Source organism: Semicossyphus pulcher, unplaced genomic scaffold (assembly GCF_022749685.1).
Source record: "Semicossyphus pulcher isolate SPU_LCO1_2020_fin unplaced genomic scaffold, fSemPul1.0.p SCAF_21, whole genome shotgun sequence".
NCBI lineage: Eukaryota > Metazoa > Chordata > Actinopteri > Labriformes > Labridae > Semicossyphus > Semicossyphus pulcher.
In genome coordinates, this window is record NW_027211695.1 from 11,223,538 (window position 1) to 11,245,158 (window position 21,621).

Below are 21,621 nucleotides of genomic sequence, written 5' to 3' on the forward strand. Positions count from 1 at the left end.
TATCAACATACAGTAGATGTCATCAAAACTCATGTGAAACCTGAGGGTTTGTGTGAAAACGTAAATACAGTAAGGCTCACAGGCAGAATGTCATTCATCAAATGTATTACTCCTGCATTCTAATTCAAGTTTTTAAACCAGACTTGACGCCACTGAAAAGGGGTATTACATTTTTATTATGTCTTCACAAAATATCACATTTACAAGCAACAATCAAAGTTAATGTTCAGAAATCAACCTTAGGTATTATACAGTAACAGTTTTACCTTCAAATATTCAGCTGATTTGCTTTGTGCATACTATGTGGGTGTGGTCCCAACTGATTTGATTGACAGTGGACACAGGCAAAATAAATAAAAAGCTAACTGCGAATTGAAATGTTGATATTTGTACAGAAACATGTGATATTCAACTTTTCTTACTGAGCCACTCCCACTCCGATCCACTGATAAGTGCTGTTTACTGAGGATCGCATTTTTCACTGCAGTAAGTTGATAGACAAAATAAAGATTTAAATGATGAATCCTATGTATTCTATAATATGAAAAATATGCTGGTAATATGACCTCCGCATTTGGTGGGCTCACATAGCACTAATAAGCCTTAGTCTTGCTTTATACATGAGTACATACATTCAGTCGTGGTGTTCCATCGTCTTCTCAATCTGTTGACCTTGCATTCCCTTAAAGCTGCACAGTTGATGTATTCCTCATCGTGGTCACCCTGAAAATAAAATATGAAACGGCCAGTCACAGCACACGAGAGAATAAAGAAGGACCCAAAACATTCCTGCGCTATAAAAATGTTTGAATGGCAACAATATCACGTGTAACTGAAAAGTACCTGTTCATTTGTTGTAGAGGGAGCTAAAAGTCTTGCACGAGAATCTGAAAGAGAGTTAATACATTTATTTTTATCATTATGTAGCATCGGCCACTGTCAACAGGAAAGAAAAGCAGTCACAGTACCTTTACATTCACAGTTGTTTCTCTTGTTGATCACACATAGACACAAAAAACTCAGGATGACAGTAAATGTCAAAGCCCCGCTCAAGAAATACACCAAGACGAGTGGGTACACCTCATCTGTAGAGTCAGACACAAAGAGTTTCAGTAGGAGGTATTATACAGAGAAAGAAATTGCTGCTTATAGAGTTACATACCTTTCAAGTCCAGTTTGGTCCCGTTTCCAAACAGTATGTGTCCACATGAGACAACAGCGAAGTAGTAGGTCCCAGCATGAGAGCGATTCAGGCTCTTCAATGGCAAGTTGTACTCACAGGATTGTTTGTTGTGTTGCCTCTCACACTGATCATTACTGTCTCCTTGGATGTAAATGAGTCCTGGTTGAGATTCTTCAGAGTTTCTGAACCAGTAAACACTGTGTTCTCCATCACAGGTCCCAGTTTGTACTGTACAGTTCAGAGTCACAGAGCCTCCTGGCTGGTGGGTCTCAGATCCAGATTGATTGACCAAAAATTGGAAGTTCAAAACTGAACCTTTTACACTGAGAGTAATGCCCTCAATAAATCCAAACCGATTATTATAGCTCCATGCACAGGAGTACGTAGCTGTGTCTGAAATGCGCAGCTCTGTGATCTTCAAGTGATTATGACCTATTTTATTATCCAGTGTGAAGCGTGGGTTGTCCTTAAACTCATCATTAAAATTAACATCTGTTTTATCCTTGCTGTATGTAGAGATGAGCTTTGGTTTCTGTCCCAGAGTTTGCTTGTACCAGTAAAACTTGTTTGCTGCAACATCCTCTTCGTAGAAACATCGCAAAGTCACCTCGTCACCAACATTAGCTGATACAAATCCACTCTCTTGACGCACAGGTGAGAACGATTTTAGATCCGTTGTTTGAGCTAAAGTGGAAGACCAAAACCAAAATCAACAGATAAATGTCATGAAAAGTCACCAAACAGCCTTAAATAAACACTTTTGAAAATACAACTCACCCAATTTCCCCAAACATAGAAATGTGAGATAGAACGCAAACGTTGGAGGTGTCATCGTGTCCCAACTACCGTGCGGAATGAAAAACTTCTTGGTGCTCTCTCCTCTTTTAAGAGACAAGACAGGATTTGATTGGCCAGTCACTGGTGACACTATACACTCTACAATATAGGAAACTCCTGCCTGCAGTGTCAGTTTGTTGAATCTTGACATTATGATTAAAATCGTTAACATAATTGATTATAAAATTAAGTCTCTTACTAAACTGAAGTCCTGTGAACTCTAAGTCTGCAATTTGTACAATTATAAAGAGTAAAATCAAAAGCACACTTGCAAAATAACTGAGTAATTCAGTCTTGTTTTGTTCACTTTTAATCAGATGTTTCTAAATACCTGAATTTAATGAAAAATTTGGGACCGTTTTTTCCCCTTTTCTGTTATTTGCAGTTGCAGCAGAGTTTTGGGCATTTTACAGCTGTAATTCGTCAAAAGCAGAATCTAAAGTAAGAGAAAACCACAAAGCCCTTTTGATTAATGACATTTTGACATAATCAATATCAGCCGATGTCTACGCTCAAAAGGCCAAACAAAATATGTCTGCATACACAGGCAGCCCCGTCTGTGTCGCTGGCTTGAAGCATGTGCTTCAGGGAGTCTGCTGCAGGTACTTTCTCTACACAGTCTACACTCACTTCCCATAATAAACATGTCAGACGTCACATGCAAACGTCACACATAAGGCCACTGTTTTTAAAGGGAAAGGCTCCATCAACATAACTACAATAATGATGTTTATTTTTTTTTTTATGTAAGTTTCATTAGAAATATTCCTACAGGCCTATAGCTCCGTTCACGGAGTGGGTTGGGAATGATTGGTGAAATTGAATGTATGTATTTGTGAAAATCTAAGGAATGTTGGACAAAAGATTCTGTCAAATGACTGCACTGTACTTTTGTCCACATGGTGCAGAGGTATGTGGAATGTTTGTATGCAATGGCCAAACAAAAAGACAGAATCTGAATTGGACCCATGGAAAAAACATAACCAAACAGAGAATGAGGAAATAAGATGTCCAAGTGGCACACTCGTTGAAGGTTCCTCCTGCTGGATCCAAAGCCAATGGGAGGCCTTTTTGTTTTTTGCCACATGCATGTTTGCACTTCAAGGACTCTGCAGCCTTTGCTCCAGCACGCTGACGGAAGCTTTGCCTATTTAGCCCTGCACCAGTAGTGCGCTCATACTTTCAAATATCTGCATGTAAAATAAATCTGCGAGGAGTGATGAGGTTGGAGCCTAGACACCAAACACAAGCTTTGTTCTGCTGCTGTAATAAACATTTACAAACAACCGACTGAATGGCTGTTATGAATCCCTGTACTGCCTGTGTCTGCTAAAGGCCATAGGACTTGGTGTTGCACTTGGTTATAAGTCAAAGAGCATGAGAAAAAAATCTGCACTCACTTGGACTGATCCCTGTTGCCGACCTTGTTTGCCTCTGACCTGCCAGCCTTGTCATAACCCCAGAAATCACCTCAGCTTTCTGTCCCCGACCACGAGTTCGGCCTAAGCGTTCTTGGTTTTTGTCTGCCTCTTCCCATGGCTGCTTGGTGTTCCACTGCTATGACTCTGTTGTATGAGTCTACGAGTTAGCTTACCTGTGGATTACTGTGGTTTAGAGACTCTCACTGTGTCGCCACACTTGTCACTGTGTGTACCTCCTGTTAATATTTGCCCTCAGGCCCATCTCAGGAGGGTCGAGAATGTCCTCCAGCAGAATGAAGCTGCTGTCTCCACGCAACCAAGTCCCACATTAAAATGTAAAAAAGCTACGTTGGTCCACGCTCCAAATGTATTAGTTTCACAATAACGGCTCTAAAATTGTGAGATACCTACGTTTTTTTCCCCCTATTCTTTTCTTTGGGCCTGCGTACCGTCACATGACTGACGGGTTTCCCTTGTCTAAAACAAAAAACATGGCGGACATTCCTTTTATTTTCGGTGGAAAATTTAACATTTTAAGACATTTGATGACATTTCTAGCGAGAAATTTACATTTTATTTTTTAACAATCTTCGCTCATTGGATGTTTATGATCTTTAGTTTGTTAGTTATTACGAATATTCTTTCAGCTATCGCCAGAGAAATGTAGAATGCAACGTTTTCTGCTTATTGAAGAATTCAAGATATTGAATTACATTAGACAGGCATCAGACATACATGTATACATACGTATGTATGTATGTATGTATGTATGTATATATATATATATATATGTATATGTATGTATATTTATATATATTAGGGCTGTCAGTCGATTTAAATATTTAATCGCGATTAATTGCATGGTTGTCCATAGCTAACTCCTGATTAATCGCAAATTATACAAATTAATTTTTTACCTGTTGTACATGTACCTTAACAGATATTTTTTTAAAGTTTTTAATACTCTTATCAACATGGGAATGGACAAATATGCTTCCTTCATACTTCTAAGGCATTCTGTGAGCCCCAATGTCACTAAAGGCCCAACTCTCAATTTGCTATACTTTTACCTTGCAGTTTTCAGCCACTTTGGACCCCTTTTTTGGACACTTCCGGTTGAGCTAGAGCATCCACATTTGTACCAGCTATTTGTGTTATAGGACTCTTTTGGTCCAAGTCATTTCACCTTTCTAGCTTGCTCCTTAGTGAATCTGCTGCCCTTCAAACACTGAGCGCATGTCAGTTTCAGGCACATACATTTTGAACCTTCTGCCCTTGGCCCTCGTCAAGGTGCTTGAAAATGATATGGTGTATGGGGTAAATGAGGTCTAAACTAAATGTAATTTAAACTTTAGGATTAAACATTGACTCCCACTTGTACTGCTTATATTTTACCTAGTGCATTCATATTTACTCACATCTGTTAATGTATAGTATAGTATAGTGTAGTACATAGTATGTATTCCACTGTCTATATTGATTATATACCTATATGATATATAACATAGTCATATTTATACTACTTTATAGTCTTTATACTCACCCTACTCATACTGAACATACTGTCAATACTGTTCATACTGCCTTATCTAGACTCCGGTAGAGCCTGGAATGCTAGATACCGGATCCTAGAATACTAGAATACTACTGCCTACAGTGCTTACACCCTCAGCTCATTCTACACATCCTCTTAGCTACTGCTCATACGGTATATACCTTAGCCTTCTCATATCATCCGTACTCTGTATACGTGTGTGTATATATATATACTGTATATATATGTACAGTATATGTACTTTACTGCAACTTTGGACCTCTGATTAGACGCAAAACTGTTGTTCATTGTAATGTAATCTAATATCTAATAATAATATAATCATAAAGGACTGTGTCCAATAAATATACTAACCAAATATGTGTACCACCATCAGTGACATTTACCAGCACCGGGACCTGAGTACCCCACTGTTTTCCTTTTTATAACATGTTACGAATAACAATAAAAATAACCTTATCCAAGAGAAAAAATCCGGTTTCATGCAGGTAGGGTCAATAGTTCAGGGCACTCACGGCACCTTCACCTTCGTACTTGGTTTACGTCCACCTATTCTCATCTGAACCATGTTTTGCTTATGTGGATTAAAGGTGACTTCTAGGAAAGCAGAGGACAATGTAGTCGCTATAATACATTTAATTCGTATAGATCTTCACAAATGCCTCATGGTGGGAAACATGATACAAATAAATGTAGTGGAAGTGATTGGAGGCTTTTGCGTTCTAGGGATACTATTTCAGCAGATTTCAGAAATGTGCAGGCTCATACACCCCATCACCATTCATTTCCCCGCTTATACACCCAACATATCTGGCCTTGAGCTTAACTCCATGTGCTGGGAGATAGCCTAAGATATACATGACGACCAATATGTGAACATAGGTTTATTGGCTCATTTTGGAGATCTTTTAAAATGTAACAACAATGACTCTGCTAGAAAAAACCTGCCCCGTTCATTTTTACAATTATTTACTTATTTTATCTCCTGTGTGTCTGTGTACTGATGTGCTTCGAATAATGTTTAACTATTTCCCTGTCTGATGTAATTCAATATCTTGTAATCAATAAATAATAATTATTATTAATTATCATCATTATTATTATTATTACTTATAATACATATTATTCATTAATAATAAACAATGAATAATTCAATAAAAAAGACAGTTTGGTCGACTATGTTTATAGCGTCGGTCTTTTACTTTATTGATTTAATTTTTACGCTTCAAAACCTGTATTGTGTACTGTATAAAAATGTGATCTTGGTTTCTGATGATTATCTCAATAAATAAAATGAACATATTTTACATTTAGGCGAAGCAATGGCGAACGTAACTTTCGGGTTCACCCAGATATCAGTGTCCATAGCAACCACCATAGCAACAGCAAAAAATGTTGCATTCTACATTTCTCTGGTGATAGCTGAAATAATCTTCGTAATAACTAACAACTAAAGATCATAAACATCCAATGAGCGAAGATTGTTAAAAATAAAATGTATATTGCTTTCTAGAAATGTCATCAAAATGCGTTTCAATGCCCAAACTATCTTAAAATATTACATTTTCCACTGAAAATAAAAGGAATGTCCGCCATGTTTTTTTATTTTAGCCAAGGGAAACCCGTCAGTCATGTGACGGTACGCAGGCCCACAGAAAAGAATAGGGGAAAAACACATCAATAGAAATAAACAAAACTGTTCTAACTTTGTGTTTATCTAAAGGTAATTTTTTATAGTATGAAGTTGATTTAATTTGTTTTGTGTTTTCATCTTTAAATATTAAAGGCAATTTATACACAATAAGATCTGTTTAGTCTGAGAACCAGTACGCTTCATGTTGACTCTTAAAACGTCACATTGTAGTAATGCCTGTTCCTTTTACTGCTTCCTTTCTGTGTCCTCTTTTCCTCACCGAAACAAGGCGCAGACATTCTTTTTGCTCTGAAGTCTGCCTTGTTGAGTTTATTGTATTTGATTTCCATAACAGGTCAAACATTTTAACTATTTTCTTTTCAATATATAATTATGGCTATACACAGCTGCTTTAATCTGTGGTCCCAACAAGTAGTGGGACCACACACTAATAGGCCTTTATTTATCTCGTTAAACAAAAACAGATTCAAAACACATACAGAGTTACTGCTTTACACTTGAGTACACACATTCTTTTCTGGAGTTGTTTCCTTGTCTTCTAGATCTGTTGACTTTGTGTTCCCTTACAGCTGCGTAATGGAGGTTTTCCTCGTTGTGGTCACCCTGATGATAAAATATGAAAACAATAAATGACAATACAGCACTTGCGAATCTAAAAAGGATCCCACAACACTACTGTGCTATTAAAGTGTATGAGTTGCAACATTTATTGAAATAACCAAAAAGTACCTGTTCATTTGTCGTAGAGGGAGCTGGAAGTCTTGCACAAGACTCTGAAAGAGAGTTAATACATTTTGATAATACTGTATTAAGTGAGTACACTCTGTCAACAAGAAAGAAAAGCAGCGCCAGTACCTTTACATTTGCAGTTGTTTCTCTTGTTGATCACACACATATAGAAGGCCAGTAAAACACTCAGGATGACAGTAAATGTCAAAGCCCCGCTCAAGAAATACACCAAGACGAGTGGGTACACCTCATCTGTAGAGTCAGACACAAAGAGTGTCAGTAGTAGGTATTATACAGAGAAAGAAATTAAGACAGACCCTGCTTATACAGTTACATACCTTTCAAGTCCAGCTTGGTCCCGTTTCCAAACAGTATTTGTCTACAGGAGACAACAGCGCAGTAGTAGGTCCCAGCATGAGAGCGATTCAGGCTCTTCATTGGCAAGTTGTACTCACAGGATTGTTGGTTGTGTTTCCTCTCACACTGATAATTACTGTCTCCTTGGATGTAAATGAGTCCTGGTTGAGATTCTTCAGAGTTTCTGAACCAGTAAACACTGTGTTCTCCATCACAGGTCCCAGTTTGTACTGTACAGTTCAGAGTCATAGAGCCTCCTGGCTGGATGGTCTCAGATCCAGATTGATTGACCAAAAATTGGAAGTTCAAAACTGAACCTTTTACACTGAGAGTAATGCCCTCCATGAATTCAAAGAGATTTGAATAGCTCCATGCACAGTAGTACGTAGCTGTATCTGAAACGCGCAGATCTGTGATCTTCAAGTGATTTTGACCTATTTTATTATCCAGTGTGAAGCGTGTATTGTCCTTAAACTCTCCAGTAAAATTAACATCTGTTTTAACCTTGCTGTATGTAGAGATGAGCTTTGGTTTCTGTCCCAGAGTTTGCTTGTACCAGTAAAACTTGTTTGCTGCAACATCCTCTTCGTAGAAACATCGCAAAGTCACCTCGTCACCAACATTAGCTGATACAAATCCACTCTCTTGACGCACAGGTGAGAACGATTTTAGATCCGTTGTTTGAGCTAAAGTGGAAGACCAAAACCAAAATCAACAGATAAATGTCATGAAAAGTCACCAAACAGCCTTAAATAAACACTTTTGAAAATACAACTCACCCATTTCCCCCAAGCACAGAAATGTGAGACAGAACACAAACGTTGGAGGTGTCATCGTGTCCCAACCACCGTGCTGAATGAAAAACTTCTTGGTGCTCTCTCCTCTTTAAAGAGACAAGACGGGATTTGATTGGCCAGTCACTGGTGACACTATACACTATGCAATATAGGAAACATGATCACATCCTCACTCCTGCCTGCAGTGTCAGTTTGTTGAATCTTGACATTACGATCAAAATCGTTAACATAACTGATTATAAAATTAAGTCTCTTACTAAACGGAAGTCCTGTGAACTCTAAGTCTGCAATATGTACAATTATAAAGAGTAAAATCAAAAGCACACTTGCAAACTAACTGAGTAATTCAGTCTTCTTTTGTTCACTTTTAATCAGATGTTTCTAAAAACCTGAATTCAATGTAAATTTTGGGACCGTTTTTTCCCCTTTTCTGTTATTTGCAGTTGCAGCAGAGTTTTGGGCATTTTACATCTGTAATTCGTCAAAAGCAGCATCTGAAGTGAGAGAAAACCACAAAGCCCTTTTGATTAATGACATTTTGACATAATCGGTATTGGCTGATGTCTGCGCTCAAAAGGCCGAACAAAATATGTCTGCATACACAGGCAGCCCTGTCTGTGTCGCTGGCTTGAAGCATGTGCTTCAGGGAGTCTGCTGCAGGTACTTTCTCTACACAGTCTCACTCACTTCCCATAATAAACATGTCAGATGTCACATGCAAACGTCACACATAAGGCCACTGTTCTTAAAGGGAAAGGCTCCACCAACAATAACTATAATAATGTTTTTTTTTTTTTTTTAATGCAAGTTTCATTAGAAATAATCCTACAGGCCTATAGCTCAGTTCACAGAGTGGGTTGGGAATGATTGGTGAAATTGAATGTATGCATTTGTGAAAATCTAAGGAATGTTGGACAAAAGATTCTGATCCACATGGTGCAGAGGTATGTGGAATGTTTGTATGCAATGGCCAAACAAAAACACAGAAACTGAATTGGACCCATGGAAAAAACATAACCAAACAGAGAATGAGGAAATAAGATGTGCAAGTGGCACACTCGTTGAAAGTTCCTCCTGCTGGATCCAAAGCCAATGGGAGGCCTTTTTGTTTTTTGCCACATGCATGTTTGCACTTCAAGGACTCTGCAGCCTTTGCTCCAGCACTCTGACAGGAGCTTTGCCTATTTAGCCCTTTACCTCAAGTTCGTCTCTTCAGTTCTGTCTTCCCAGGGAAGAGTAGGTTCCAGCAATACCACCTGCTTGTCTCTGATGATAACACTATGATTGGGCAGAGCAGAGTGGTTGTACTGTAATGTTTTTCAGAAACGTGACCCACCTTCACAAGCTTTGTTCTGCTACTGTAATAAACGTTTCAAACTATTACAGACAACTGGCTGAATGGCTGTTATGAATCCCTGAACTGTCTGTGTCTGCCAAAGACCATAAGACTTGGTCTTGCACTTGGTTATAAAACAAAGAGCATGAGAAAAAAAGTTAGTGGAGGATGATTTTCACTGTATTATTTCAAAGTTGAAATGTTGAGAATAAAGTCGAGCAATTGCCATTAATTTGAGGTACACGAAAAAAAGTCTAAACTATTATTCTTAAGATTTTAAGTTATTCTCAAAACGAAAAAAACAAAACAAAAAAACATACTCCATCTTTTTATACTTGTATTCATTGCGAAGTGTGGTCTCCACCATTACCATGCCAGATTCAATGAACACTAAGGGCCCAATCAGACAGGACGCGCTTTGCAGGCTGTAAAACACGAGGCGCACCGCACTGCCTTTTTTGTGGAAGTAAACACCCAATCAGACAGAGCACATTTTAGCAGCTGGGGGTGGCTTTTTTTCCTACTGTTGTTAAGGCAACTACCGAATCATTAGCTGTCATTAACCTAACTGTTACATTGTAAACTGACAGAAGGCCCGCCTCTCCTTTCATCCGATTGGACAATGAGAAAAAACGCCCATGACGTCGGGCGCTTTTCTGCTTTGAGTTGAAGTTTTTTCAACTTGAGGCGCTCAGAGCGGAAAAAAGCGTGGCGCTCTGCAAAGCAAAAGCAGCGCACAAAAAGCGTCCCTCTCATTGAAAATAATGACAAAAAAGCCACCCCCAGCTGCTAAAACGCGTCCTGTCTGATCGGGCCCTAAAACTGCCAAGCACTTGTGGGGTACTACTTTGGTCAACTCTGACGCTCAAGAGCATCTGTATCCTTTTGTTCTTATTAATGGGTCAATGATCACTTTACATCTTTATAGGTGCATGCAAGGACAGCCTGTGACCCAGCCCCCACAAACAAAGCCACATAGATGATCTAATGACAGGTTGCACCTGGGATGCTATAAGCAGTTTGCTCTGTTGGCACGGTGCCATCTTGCGCCATCAGGCTCTGGTTCTAGCTCCAGTTCTGGCTCCGTCTGTCAGGCGTTCCGTCAGGCGGCTGCTGCTTGGGAGGTGATAGCAGCCATAGCTGCCCAAATCCAGCAGCTAACCACAGCCTTGACCCAACCAGCATCCCCAGCTTCTCCCCCTGCTCTGCCAGCTCCAGCCTCTACTCCACTGTCAATTGCATGCAGGGAAGTTTCATCCAAGCACGGGCTAAGAGACTCATTTCCTTTGTAGATCACAAACTTTTTCAGTTCCCCTGCACCTCAGACTGCAAGCACTCAATCTGTCAGCCCCCAGCCAGCTGCCCTGTTTGCTCCTCAGCTGCAAGCATCCAGTCAGCTACCCTTGGTCCTGCTTGCCAACGTTCTCTTTCCTGGCCTGCTAGCACCCAGCTAGCTAGCCTCAAGCCTGTTAGCAACCAGTCTCAGCTGCCCTGCCCAGCGCCATAGAGATTAATCAGGTCCATAGTAGGGGGACTGAGCCTGCATCTCATCAGGTCCAGATCAGGTTCCTGCTTCTGATCCTTTTCCGGTCTGGCCTGATCCTGTTCCTGATCCAGTTCTGTTCTAGCCTGAGAAACAAATGGTTGATGTAATGGTGGCTACGTCCATTATTTATAGTCTATGGTTACGCCCAATACACACCTATGCATAATCACAAAAGGTAGTTGTAAATGCCCTCAATGACCTTGTACTATGTGCTTTAAGTCATTTAAATAGGACCCCTAGCCTTAGGGATTCAGAGTAGTTCCTCATATAGCATCAGTGAATTTTTAATAATTGTACAAACTTGATCTTAAATCCACACAAAAGCAATTACAATAAGTGCAGACATTCATTAATATGCATAAGCATAAACCTGAAAAAATCTCAAGGTTTTTTGACTGCAAACCACAAACAAACTTTAAAACCACTCAGTGTATGGAATGCAATTAGCGATCTTAATCTAATGACTGGCACTTTTTATAGTGTTAGAGCTCGTTTCTAACCAGTTAGGAATTCGGCACAGTAGCTTACAGAACCAGAAACACAACACAGGGGTCTATGTCTAACAAACTATTGGTATACAAGTCAGTGCCCTTTCAAAAATTGTCTCCGTAATAGTTTTTTATTAGTTTCATTGTAAGCAATTTAGGTGAATGTATTCATCCCACTAATTATTCATCAGCGTTTTGTTCATCTTGGCTTTTTTTGAATGTACAGAGTTCATGTGTTTATATCTGTAAATTGTCGTGCTGCTCCTACCTTTACTTGTAGGAAATATCATACATACCTGTTATTTCCTCCTACATTGTTTTTTGAAACATACATTTCCTTTATGCCATGTTTGTGACACATCAGGTATATTCCTTTATTTATAATTAACATTATATAGTTGAGGTCATAATCATTGGCAGACGGGGTGGTTATCAGCATACAGTAGATGTCATCAAAACTCATGTAAAACCTGAGAGTTTGTGTAAAAACGTAAATACAGTAAGGCTCACAGGCAGAATGTCATTCATCAAATGAATTACTCCTGCATTCTAATTCAAGTTTTTAAACAAGACTTGCTGCCATTGAAAAGGGCTATTACATTTTTATTATGTCTTCACAAAATGTCAAATTTACAAGCGACAAATAAAAAGCTAACTGCGAATTTAAATTTTGATATTTATACAGAAACATGTGATATTCAACTTTTCTTACTGAGCCACTCCCACCCCGATCCACTGATAAGTGCTAATTTTAAAATAACCAAAACTGTTCCAACTTTGTGTTTACTGAGGATCACATTTCTCATAACAATACGTTGATTAAAGCAGAGAGTGTGAACTTTTGACTGCATACATGAAGTAGGAAAAAGGTATCAATATCAAGATCCCCATGAAATGTACATAACGGGCCCTTTTTTGGTTTAAACACACAACCGGCACCAGAGTATTCAGCAGGAACTTTTGTGCTTATGTGCATATCAAACATACGTGTCATTCTGGTTCATTATTCTGTGTGGGATTTTTAGCAAATCAACAGGCAATTTGAAGTTGAACAAATTAAACTAAAACTTCAGTGTGTATTCTTGCATGTGCCCTTCTTTAGTCTCCTTTCAAAACACAGAATAACCAGAGCAGTTACCAAGCATGATGTGATTAAGATTGTTCAGATTCAATCTTAAAACAGTTTTCCCAGATACATAAGGCTATTATTTTAATTATTACCAGGTTCAGATTGTTGTCTCAATAAGAAGCAAACTATTTCTTTCTCGAAATGGCAGCAATTATTTTTGCATGTAAAGCAACCAAATGTAACTAAATGTAAGAGTGCAGTATTAAAAAACTAGACTTTCTTCCACTGTTATTTTATTAATGTTAAAGGTCATGTCGACTATTGTAATGAAATACAATTGCACAAAAGTTGTTTCAGATATTCCAACGATCTTCAATCATACTCACAAAGTGGAAATGTAAGGTGCAGTTTTACAGCTTTACACTGGAGTACACACATTCACTCTTTGTGGTGTTCCTCTGCCTTTTTGATCTGTCAGGCCGATGAACACTTAAAGCAGCATAATGGAGGTTTTCCATGTCTCTGCCACCCTGGTTATGCAAAGATTTAAAAAGTAAATCACAAAATAGTCCCTGGTATAAATTCTTAAATGTCCACAATATAAGCACAGACATACGTACCTCTGTGGATGGAGCAGAACATCCTGGTTGAGACTCTGGATGTGAAACACAGAAAATATTTTATTCTAAAGCCAAATTCTGTGAATTTAACAGCAAGATAAAAAAGACCACTTACCTGTACATGGGCAGTTGTTTCTGTTGATTTTCTTGTATACTGAGACAGCCAGTGAAACAACCAGGATGGTGGTAATTGTTAAAGCTCCACTCAAGAAATACACCAAGCCAAGAGAGCCCACTTCATCTGCAGAGTCAGATATCACTTTTTTTTTTTAAATTCATGTTTGTACAAAGTTGTTTTTTTTGGAAAGTAGCCATGAATTAGTAGCAAATGACACAAATTTTCTTATAATGTTACTCACGTTCAAAGTCCAGTTTGGTCCCATTTCCAAACAGTATGTATCCACATGAGACAACAGCGCAGTAGTAGGTCCCAGCATGAGAGAGTTTAAGGCTTTTCATTGGCAAGCTGTAGACACATGTGTGTGTTTGTGTCTTGTCTTCCTTTTCACACTGATCATTCCTGCCTCCATGGGTGTAAATGATTTCCTGGTTAGATTCCTCAGAGTTTCTGAACCAGTAAACACTGTGTTCTACATCACAGGTCCCAGTGTGTACGGTACAATTCAGAGTCACAGAGCCTCCTGGCTGGATGGTCTCAGATGCAGACATATGGACAATAGCTGGGGCGTTCAAACCTGAACCCTGTACAGAGACTATAGTGCCAGCCGTAAAATTCCAGACAAATGTATAGCTACTCGCGCAGTAGTAGGTAGCTGAGTCTGAAGTGCGCAAATCCAAAATTGTCAAGTGATTTGTCTTGTTTTCAGTCCTGAGCCTGAAGCGTTGACTGTTCTTGAATTCGTCCTGAAATGTGATTTTTGTATCGTACACGTAGAATGTAGAAATGAGCCGTGGTTTCTGACCCAGAGTTTGCTTATACCAGTAAAGCCATGCTGAATCATCACCTTCATAGAAACATTGAAGCATCACACTCTCTCCAACTTTAGCTGATACAAAACGTCTCTCTTGACGAAGAGACACAGACGATGTCAGAGTCATGTGAGCTGAAGTAAATGAGAGAAAAAGCAAATACACTATCAGTTAAATCTGAAAGAACTCAGTGTAATTGTTGCTATAAACTAAAGTATAAAAGTAAAGCAAAAAAGGATAACTCACCCATTTCCCCCAAGAACAAACATATCAGGGAGAAGACAAACTTTGCAGATGTCATCATGTTTGAAATCCTGTATTGAATGCAAAGAATCTCGATACCTTCTCCACTCTAAAGATACAAGACTGTGTTTGATTGGCCAGCCTGATGTGACACTATGTCCTACTAAGGAAACAGGATCACATGTTCACTGTCACCTATAGTGTCAAGTTTGGTTCTTGTGAGGATATATGAACTTTCTTTTGACCTTATTCAAATTAGGGTATCTAGTATATATGAAAATAATTACACTTTACTGTACCTCATGTCAGTTTGGCAAGGGACTAACTTCTAAGTCCAGCATATCCAGCAACATGCACTATAACTTCATAACTTCAAACCATCAAAACAGGATCAATAATAATGCTGAGCGTTAATTTAGATTGAGGCGATGCATTGGCCTGAAGTTTTGACCAAGAGTTTATTCTCTACTGTGTACTTCTGATTGGGGTACAGCTCAAATAGCTTAAAACCAGTTGTGTTAGTGAAAGTAGAAACTCATCTGAATGTTGAAAAATAAAGTTTTAAAGACTTAAATCAAATCTCCATAAGCATAGACTATTTTGTTATCAGTGATAATAATGTTTGTTGTTTAAAGGTCATTTTTGGGTTGCTTGTTAGAGTTTAATAACCTGTACAACTAATGTATTCTATCCATTGTTTATATTGATGTGAGCGGGACTCAAATTGCTAAGAAGTGTTGGAATGCGCATTCACAGTGTTGCTAATGTTAGCATTGGTAAGTGCCAGCATGAACTTTTAATTTGCATTTGATTGAATTGATTGATTCATAAACAAGGCTGTTCATGGATGTTTTTGTTGTCTTTAACTATGTGGGAGTACAACCACTTCAACTTCCTGCTGAAAACCACACAGCTGCTCTACCGACAGATACAAAGCAAAGACATAGGGGTATGTCTTCATACTGTATTCTTTCAAGTAATCTGCAGCATCTCCTCTCAAGCAACATAACAGGTCCTCGGATTTAAGACTTGAAATGCATCATTTGTCAATGTCCTTTACAGTGATACAAAGAATCGTTTTCTGAACTGATGCACATATTGGAAGGATTGCATCATTCAGTTTGTGCTATTCCAAAAGCAGCAAGACATTGCTTAACAAAAAGTCAATCATATAATGCTGTGGTCGTGGAGTTTAGACAGGGCTTAGCCCAACCTACCCATTCCCCCCCTGTGTGGGCGCCCAGTCAACACGATGGAGTATGTCAACTTCCTGGACACCTTCATCACCGAGAACCTCAAGTAGAAGCCGAACATCATTTCCTCATCAAGAAATCATGTTCCTCCTGCAGAGTCTGAGGAAGTTCAGCCTGCCAAAGTCTACACAGATGCATTTCTACACCGACATTAGAGAGTCAACAGCATGTACCTCACCACTATCTGGTGCTTTGCTGCCAATGCAAAGGACAAGGGCACACTGCAATGTACCATTTGATCTGCAGAGAACACAGTTGGTTCTGATCTGCTAGCCCCTCTGGATCTGAACCCCTCCAGCACCATAAGATGAGCAGGGAAAGATTACGGCCTTCCCCTGCCACCCTAGATGTAAGCTCTTTGAAACACTCTCCTCTGGCATCAAGTTGTGGTCCATCTGTAGAAAAGAGGTATTTTCGTGGTGCACTTTGTATCTCCAAGTGACAATTGAACATCATTTAAATGCCACAGTCTACCTGAGTTTTGTGCTGACTATTTTCATCCCTTTATGACAGCAGTCTACCAAGATAACGACTTAATTCTCATGTCAAAAAAACTTCTTAATTCTAGTTTTTTTGACATGACAATTAGTTCATTCTACTCAAATGGACTCCACAGTAAAGGTCTTCATGGATCCACAATAATGGACCTGAACCCTGTAGGGTTGGATTCCGGGGCCTAAGGTCCGAGTAGACCAGTGAAAATTTTACACCATGGTGACTGGATATCAATCCAAAGTGCTCTAGTAAGCAGTGCCGTAGTTGACATTTGTGTCTACCATAGACTGTACAAAATGATGGACGACATGACAGCTCCCTTGCTGATCCTTGCTGTTAATTCGGTAAGTTAAGTTTCAGTCTCTGGCTCCAAATGACGTCACCATCGCAAGATGGCAGCCCCTATCATGGGGCTATTTTGGCATCACTTTCGTACAATGACAGCCAATAGAGACGCGTTGTCCATCTATATATACAGTAAATGGCGTCTACATATGCTAGTTCTCAGATGTTCACTATAGATGGCCAAGATTGCATGTTAGCCACCATAGCATTCTTAGTTTACATTTCTTAATACAAAAAGTGAAGTTAATTTGAATTCCAGTTTGACTTAAAGATGCTTTTAGGTATGCTTAGGTACTAAAAAATTCTTCACCATGAAGCCAGTCCATCTTAAAATGTGACATTTGAGATGCTAATCCCTTTTTCCTCTCTTTGTTATCAAGCCACTTCCTTCTTGTGCCTATAAAGAGGCATTTCTGGATGCTACACTTGGCTTCAAGGGCTAACCATAACATACGACACAACGACGTGTTAATCAATCAATGAATGTGAATTTTTATTAGCTTAGTGCAAAGCCAATATAGAAATGTCTTAAACATAATTTTTTCTTCATTTTGGCCTTTTATTCCTTTATTGTGTTCAGAGGACAGTGGATAGGGAAAGAGAGAGTGGGGACCACATGCAGCAAAGGGCCGAGGGTGGGAGTCGAACTTGCCGCATTAAGACTGAGCCTCTGTACATGGGATGCATGATTTAACTGCTAAACTAAACAGGTGCTCCACATACTTTTGAAAATGAGTCTGATTGTATGAAACCAGATGGGAAAATAACCCGATCTTTCAGTGTATTTATTACCTAAGTAAACATTTTCCCCATTTTTACTTGTTTGAAGTCTTCAGCATGATGTTAATTTTGTAAATAATGGTCCTTTTTTAGAGTAAAATTGACAATAAAGCTTGGAATGCTTCTGGGCGTGGCCACCTGTGATTGACAAACCACTACCACAGCAGTCTGTCAACCAAATTAAAATCAAATCAAATCAAATTTTATTTGTATAGCGCCAAATCATAACCAGAGTTATCCCGAGACACTTTACAAAAAGAGCAGGTTCTTGTTACAACAACAACATATGTCCTTGTTACATGAACAACAACAGACACAAACTTATGGTTACAATGCCAATAATAGTGGTAGACTAGGGTGAAGATTAGCAAAATAAATAAATAAATAAATAAATTAGCGAGAGAAGCGGAGTAATGATAAAGGCTGAGGTAATCGTAATTGTAACAGTTGAAGTCAACAGGTACTATTAGCATTAGCAGCAACAATAATGATACTATGGGGAAGACTGATGTTAGTAGTTGTTGCAGTTGAGCAGGTCCGCAGCAGCAGGTGGTCTGCAGCAACGATCTCCAGGAACCTACAGGACAAGGGAGCACGAGAAATCCCGGGAAGATATATGGTTCGTAATGTTAATGGGACCAGAAGATACAAAGTTAATGAGCTGCATTAATATGACAGAGATAGAGAGAGAGAGGGAGAGAGAGAGAGTGGGATAGAGACAGAGAGACAGAGAGAGGGAGAGAGAGAGAGAGAGAGAGAAGCTTGGTGTGTCAGATCCCCCCGGCAGTCTAAACCTATAGCAGCATAACTATGGGTTAGGCCAAGCCTGAGCCATCCCTAACTATAAGCTTTATCAAAGAGGAAAGTTTTAAGTCTTCTCTTAAAAGAGGAGAGGGTGTCTGCCTCCCGGACCTTGACTGGTAGATTGTTCCAGAGGAGGGGGGCCTGGTAATTGAAGGCACTACCTCCAACACTACTCTTAGAGACTTTAGGTACCACAAGCAGGCCTGCATCCTGGGAGCGCAATGTTCTAGAGGGGTAATATGGCACTATGAGCTCTTTAAGATATGATGGTGCCTGACCATTTAGAGCTTAGTAGGTAAGTAACCAGGAAAGAGACGTAGAAAAGTTAATCCATCCTGTGTCCAAATATGGTCACATCACTTTTCAAAAAATAACAGGAATTTAAGGGCTAAAATGCCAAACTCGAGGCTTCAGAAGAGGGGTTCACAAAGCAATGGTTGAAGTGATGGTGGCTACCTTCACTTCATTTATACAGTCTATTTTTAAACCACTAGCCCTGTTTTTGGTGTTCTGCATCCCTCCCACACTCTTCCTCTCAAACCACACAACCATTATGCAACACACACACAATCTGCAAAACACACTTTCTTCCACAAACAATCCTACAAATTATCACATAAGCACATCCAAGTCTAAAGATATATATGTCCTATCCGAAGACCACAGCATGATTTTTTTCAAAGTGATGTCATCACCTTTGAGTTGCAGCAACCTCTACATTTCCATTCAATAATGGACTTAAGAGAATTTCCCTTACAGAAACATGTCCCACCTACTGACCTTCATTGTACAACCATAATGCTGCAACTAAAGACACTCAATAGACCCTAATTACACCTCTGGTCACCTGATCACACTCTGCTTCTACAAAAGAACAAATCGCTAGTCTGAGTCTACACCAAACCAGTCGGCTTAGCCAATCACAAGCAGGCTTCAGGCTTCGTCTCCTTTTAAAAGTTGAGTGCGTCAGTTAGCACACAGGCTCCAGACTGCAGAGCTTCAGGGACGATGCTACTTAACGTTTTTCTTGTGCTTATGGGTGCAATCTGTGAGTATTTTACACCTTTTTTCCTCTTTGTGCAAAAATATAATTCTGACTGAGTGGTATGACTTTAAAAAATATACATAATATAATTAAATAAATTTCTTTACAGGTCAGGTTGCAGCAGTTAACAAGATCTCTGGTTTTATTCTGGGCGATGGGGTCGTAACAACTAGAGTCGGAGGGAATGTGACTTTGCACTGCTTGCATCAGAATGATGGTGTAACTTTTCTTACTTGGTACCAGCAAAGCTTGGGAGGCAAACCTGTCATCATATCATCTCAGATGACACACCAAACAGATGCTTCCATCTCGCCAGCATTTAAAGAAAGATTTCGAGTCTTAGCACAAGAAGGCAACAACAATCTCACAATACACAACATTCGCCCCTCAGATTCAGCAACATATTACTGTGGGATTTTAGAATTCAATGCAATCGTATTTGGACAAGGAGTCTTTCTTCATGTCAAAAAGTCATCATCCAGCATCCAATCTGTTTTCCAGCAGCCAGCGTTGGAGCCACTCTGGGTGGGAAACTCTGTTAATTTGAGCTGTACAGCATACGCTGAAACGTGTGCAGGGGAGCGGAGCTTCTACTGGTTCAGACATGGTGCAGCTCAGCCTGCAATCATATATCACAGTGCAGGACTGTGTATGAATGATTCAGAGTCTACCATGAAAACTTGCACTTTATACCTCGGTTTAAAGTCTGTGAGCTCATCTGATGCAGGGATGTACTACTGTGCTCTGGCTTCATGTGGGGAGATTGTGTTTGGACAAGGAACGAGAGTGGAGATTGCAGGTAGGTGATAATAGCTGATGTTGAATCAGATTTTTTTCTTCATCCTCAACAAGTTAAAAATAACGATTAAATGTGCCAAATGTATTGTCTATCAATAAACATGAATATGTAGAAGTGATGTTAGACATGTTCTTCTCTTTATTGCATGTTATGAGGTTCTGCCAAAGCCCCCCAGCTCCTGGTGCATTGCTTGAGTGTGGCATTGGCAGTTTCCATTATTGTGCTGCTCATCTTGGCTTTCTTTGCGTACAAGTTGAAGAAAAAGTTATGCTCCATCTGCAAAGGTAAGATTTTCAGAATAAAAGCATTTTAAAAAATACATATTGACCTTGCTTGATCATTCAATGTACTTTGATTTGCAGAGACTGTTTCTCATCTGACTGGTTCTGCAGCTTCTGACGCCATGGTAGGTGAAATAACTACTATAAAAGCAAAGTTCAGAATTTATTTTTCATGTACCATATTCTCACATTATTTGCCCTTGTTATTTTGTCACCACCAGAGCCAGGATGCAGACATTCTCCATTATGCTGCTCTGAGTGTGAACAGAACCAGTGAGCGACATCGCCAAGAGAAGAGTGCGGAGAGTGACTGTGTTTACTCCAGAGTAAAGAGTAGAAAATAGTGAAGAAGGACTTTGCCTTTCTCTGTCAGTCTCTTCACATGACTAAGTGTACAATAGAAAATACCTTTGAAGAAAAATAAAAAATCATTTGTGCAATTTCTTTTAAGTATTTTTGTGTAAAAGATGTCTCAAGAGTATATGAAAGCCAGAAGGATGAGCATGTCTGTACATACATTATGATACTAGACATAAATGTAGACATACCCTGCAATCTAAAAATATCTTCTTCTACCAGAGTCGTGTGCACTCTCACAGTTTACTTTTTAGTCTTGTGGTGAAGGTGGTGTGAACAACAGAGTGTAAGTTTCCACTGGTGGAAACAAAGGTCCTAGCAGAGCTTGAACACAGGAAGAGCGGCCCGCAGCTCTCAGGCCACAGCTTCTAGCACCTCTGCAAACACGGTCTCACAAAACTATGTGAAACAAACATCATGTGTTAGATGCAGAAAACAAGGCGTGCAAACAACAAGAAAAACTAACACCAGGCAGTGTCACTGAAATTGATAGTAAATCATAAAGTTGTTGAGTTACAGACCAGGTGAAGGGATTTTAATGTACATACAACAGTGCAGATTCACCTCTTAGCCAATGGCAGAGTGGTCCTACATTTTAGTCAATGTTTTCTTCCCATTAAACAAGCTGTGCTTTTTAGTGAACTCATGTCATAATAAAATACTGAAAACATGAAATCAGATCCAATGTGATGCTGTT

At 39.3% G+C, this 21,621-nt stretch overlaps 4 protein-coding genes across 4 annotated transcripts; 1 reads left to right on the forward strand and 3 right to left on the reverse strand.

Annotated features, from left to right (window-relative positions):
• Positions 1-603: 603 nt before the first annotated feature.
• On the reverse strand, positions 604-2,015 carry LOC138601149 (uncharacterized). Its single transcript, XM_069672729.1, has 5 exons — positions 1,961-2,015; positions 1,163-1,867; positions 969-1,085; positions 844-887; positions 604-723 (listed from the first exon to the last, which is right to left on the reverse strand). Exons 1-5 carry the CDS (start codon positions 2,013-2,015, stop codon positions 604-606), a joined length of 1,041 nt encoding a protein of 346 aa, XP_069528830.1.
• A 5,094-nt stretch (positions 2,016-7,109) lies between these two features.
• On the reverse strand, positions 7,110-8,572 carry LOC138600789 (uncharacterized). Its single transcript, XM_069672291.1, has 5 exons — positions 8,516-8,572; positions 7,718-8,422; positions 7,506-7,631; positions 7,380-7,423; positions 7,110-7,253 (listed from the first exon to the last, which is right to left on the reverse strand). The coding sequence occupies exons 1-5, from the start codon at positions 8,568-8,570 to the stop codon at positions 7,134-7,136; spliced, it is 1,050 nt and encodes a 349-aa protein (XP_069528392.1). The 5' UTR covers positions 8,571-8,572; the 3' UTR covers positions 7,110-7,133.
• A 4,719-nt stretch (positions 8,573-13,291) lies between these two features.
• On the reverse strand, positions 13,292-14,826 carry LOC138600802 (immunoglobulin kappa light chain-like). Its single transcript, XM_069672311.1, has 5 exons — positions 14,769-14,826; positions 13,952-14,656; positions 13,708-13,833; positions 13,593-13,627; positions 13,292-13,502 (listed from the first exon to the last, which is right to left on the reverse strand). The coding sequence occupies exons 1-5, from the start codon at positions 14,824-14,826 to the stop codon at positions 13,383-13,385; spliced, it is 1,044 nt and encodes a 347-aa protein (XP_069528412.1). The 3' UTR covers positions 13,292-13,382.
• A 4,642-nt stretch (positions 14,827-19,468) lies between these two features.
• Positions 19,469-21,009, forward strand: LOC138600865 (uncharacterized). Its single transcript, XM_069672391.1, has 5 exons — positions 19,469-19,490; positions 19,597-20,286; positions 20,442-20,570; positions 20,649-20,692; positions 20,789-21,009. The coding sequence occupies exons 1-5, from the start codon at positions 19,478-19,480 to the stop codon at positions 20,909-20,911; spliced, it is 999 nt and encodes a 332-aa protein (XP_069528492.1). The 5' UTR covers positions 19,469-19,477; the 3' UTR covers positions 20,912-21,009.
• Positions 21,010-21,621: the final 612 nt, after the last annotated feature.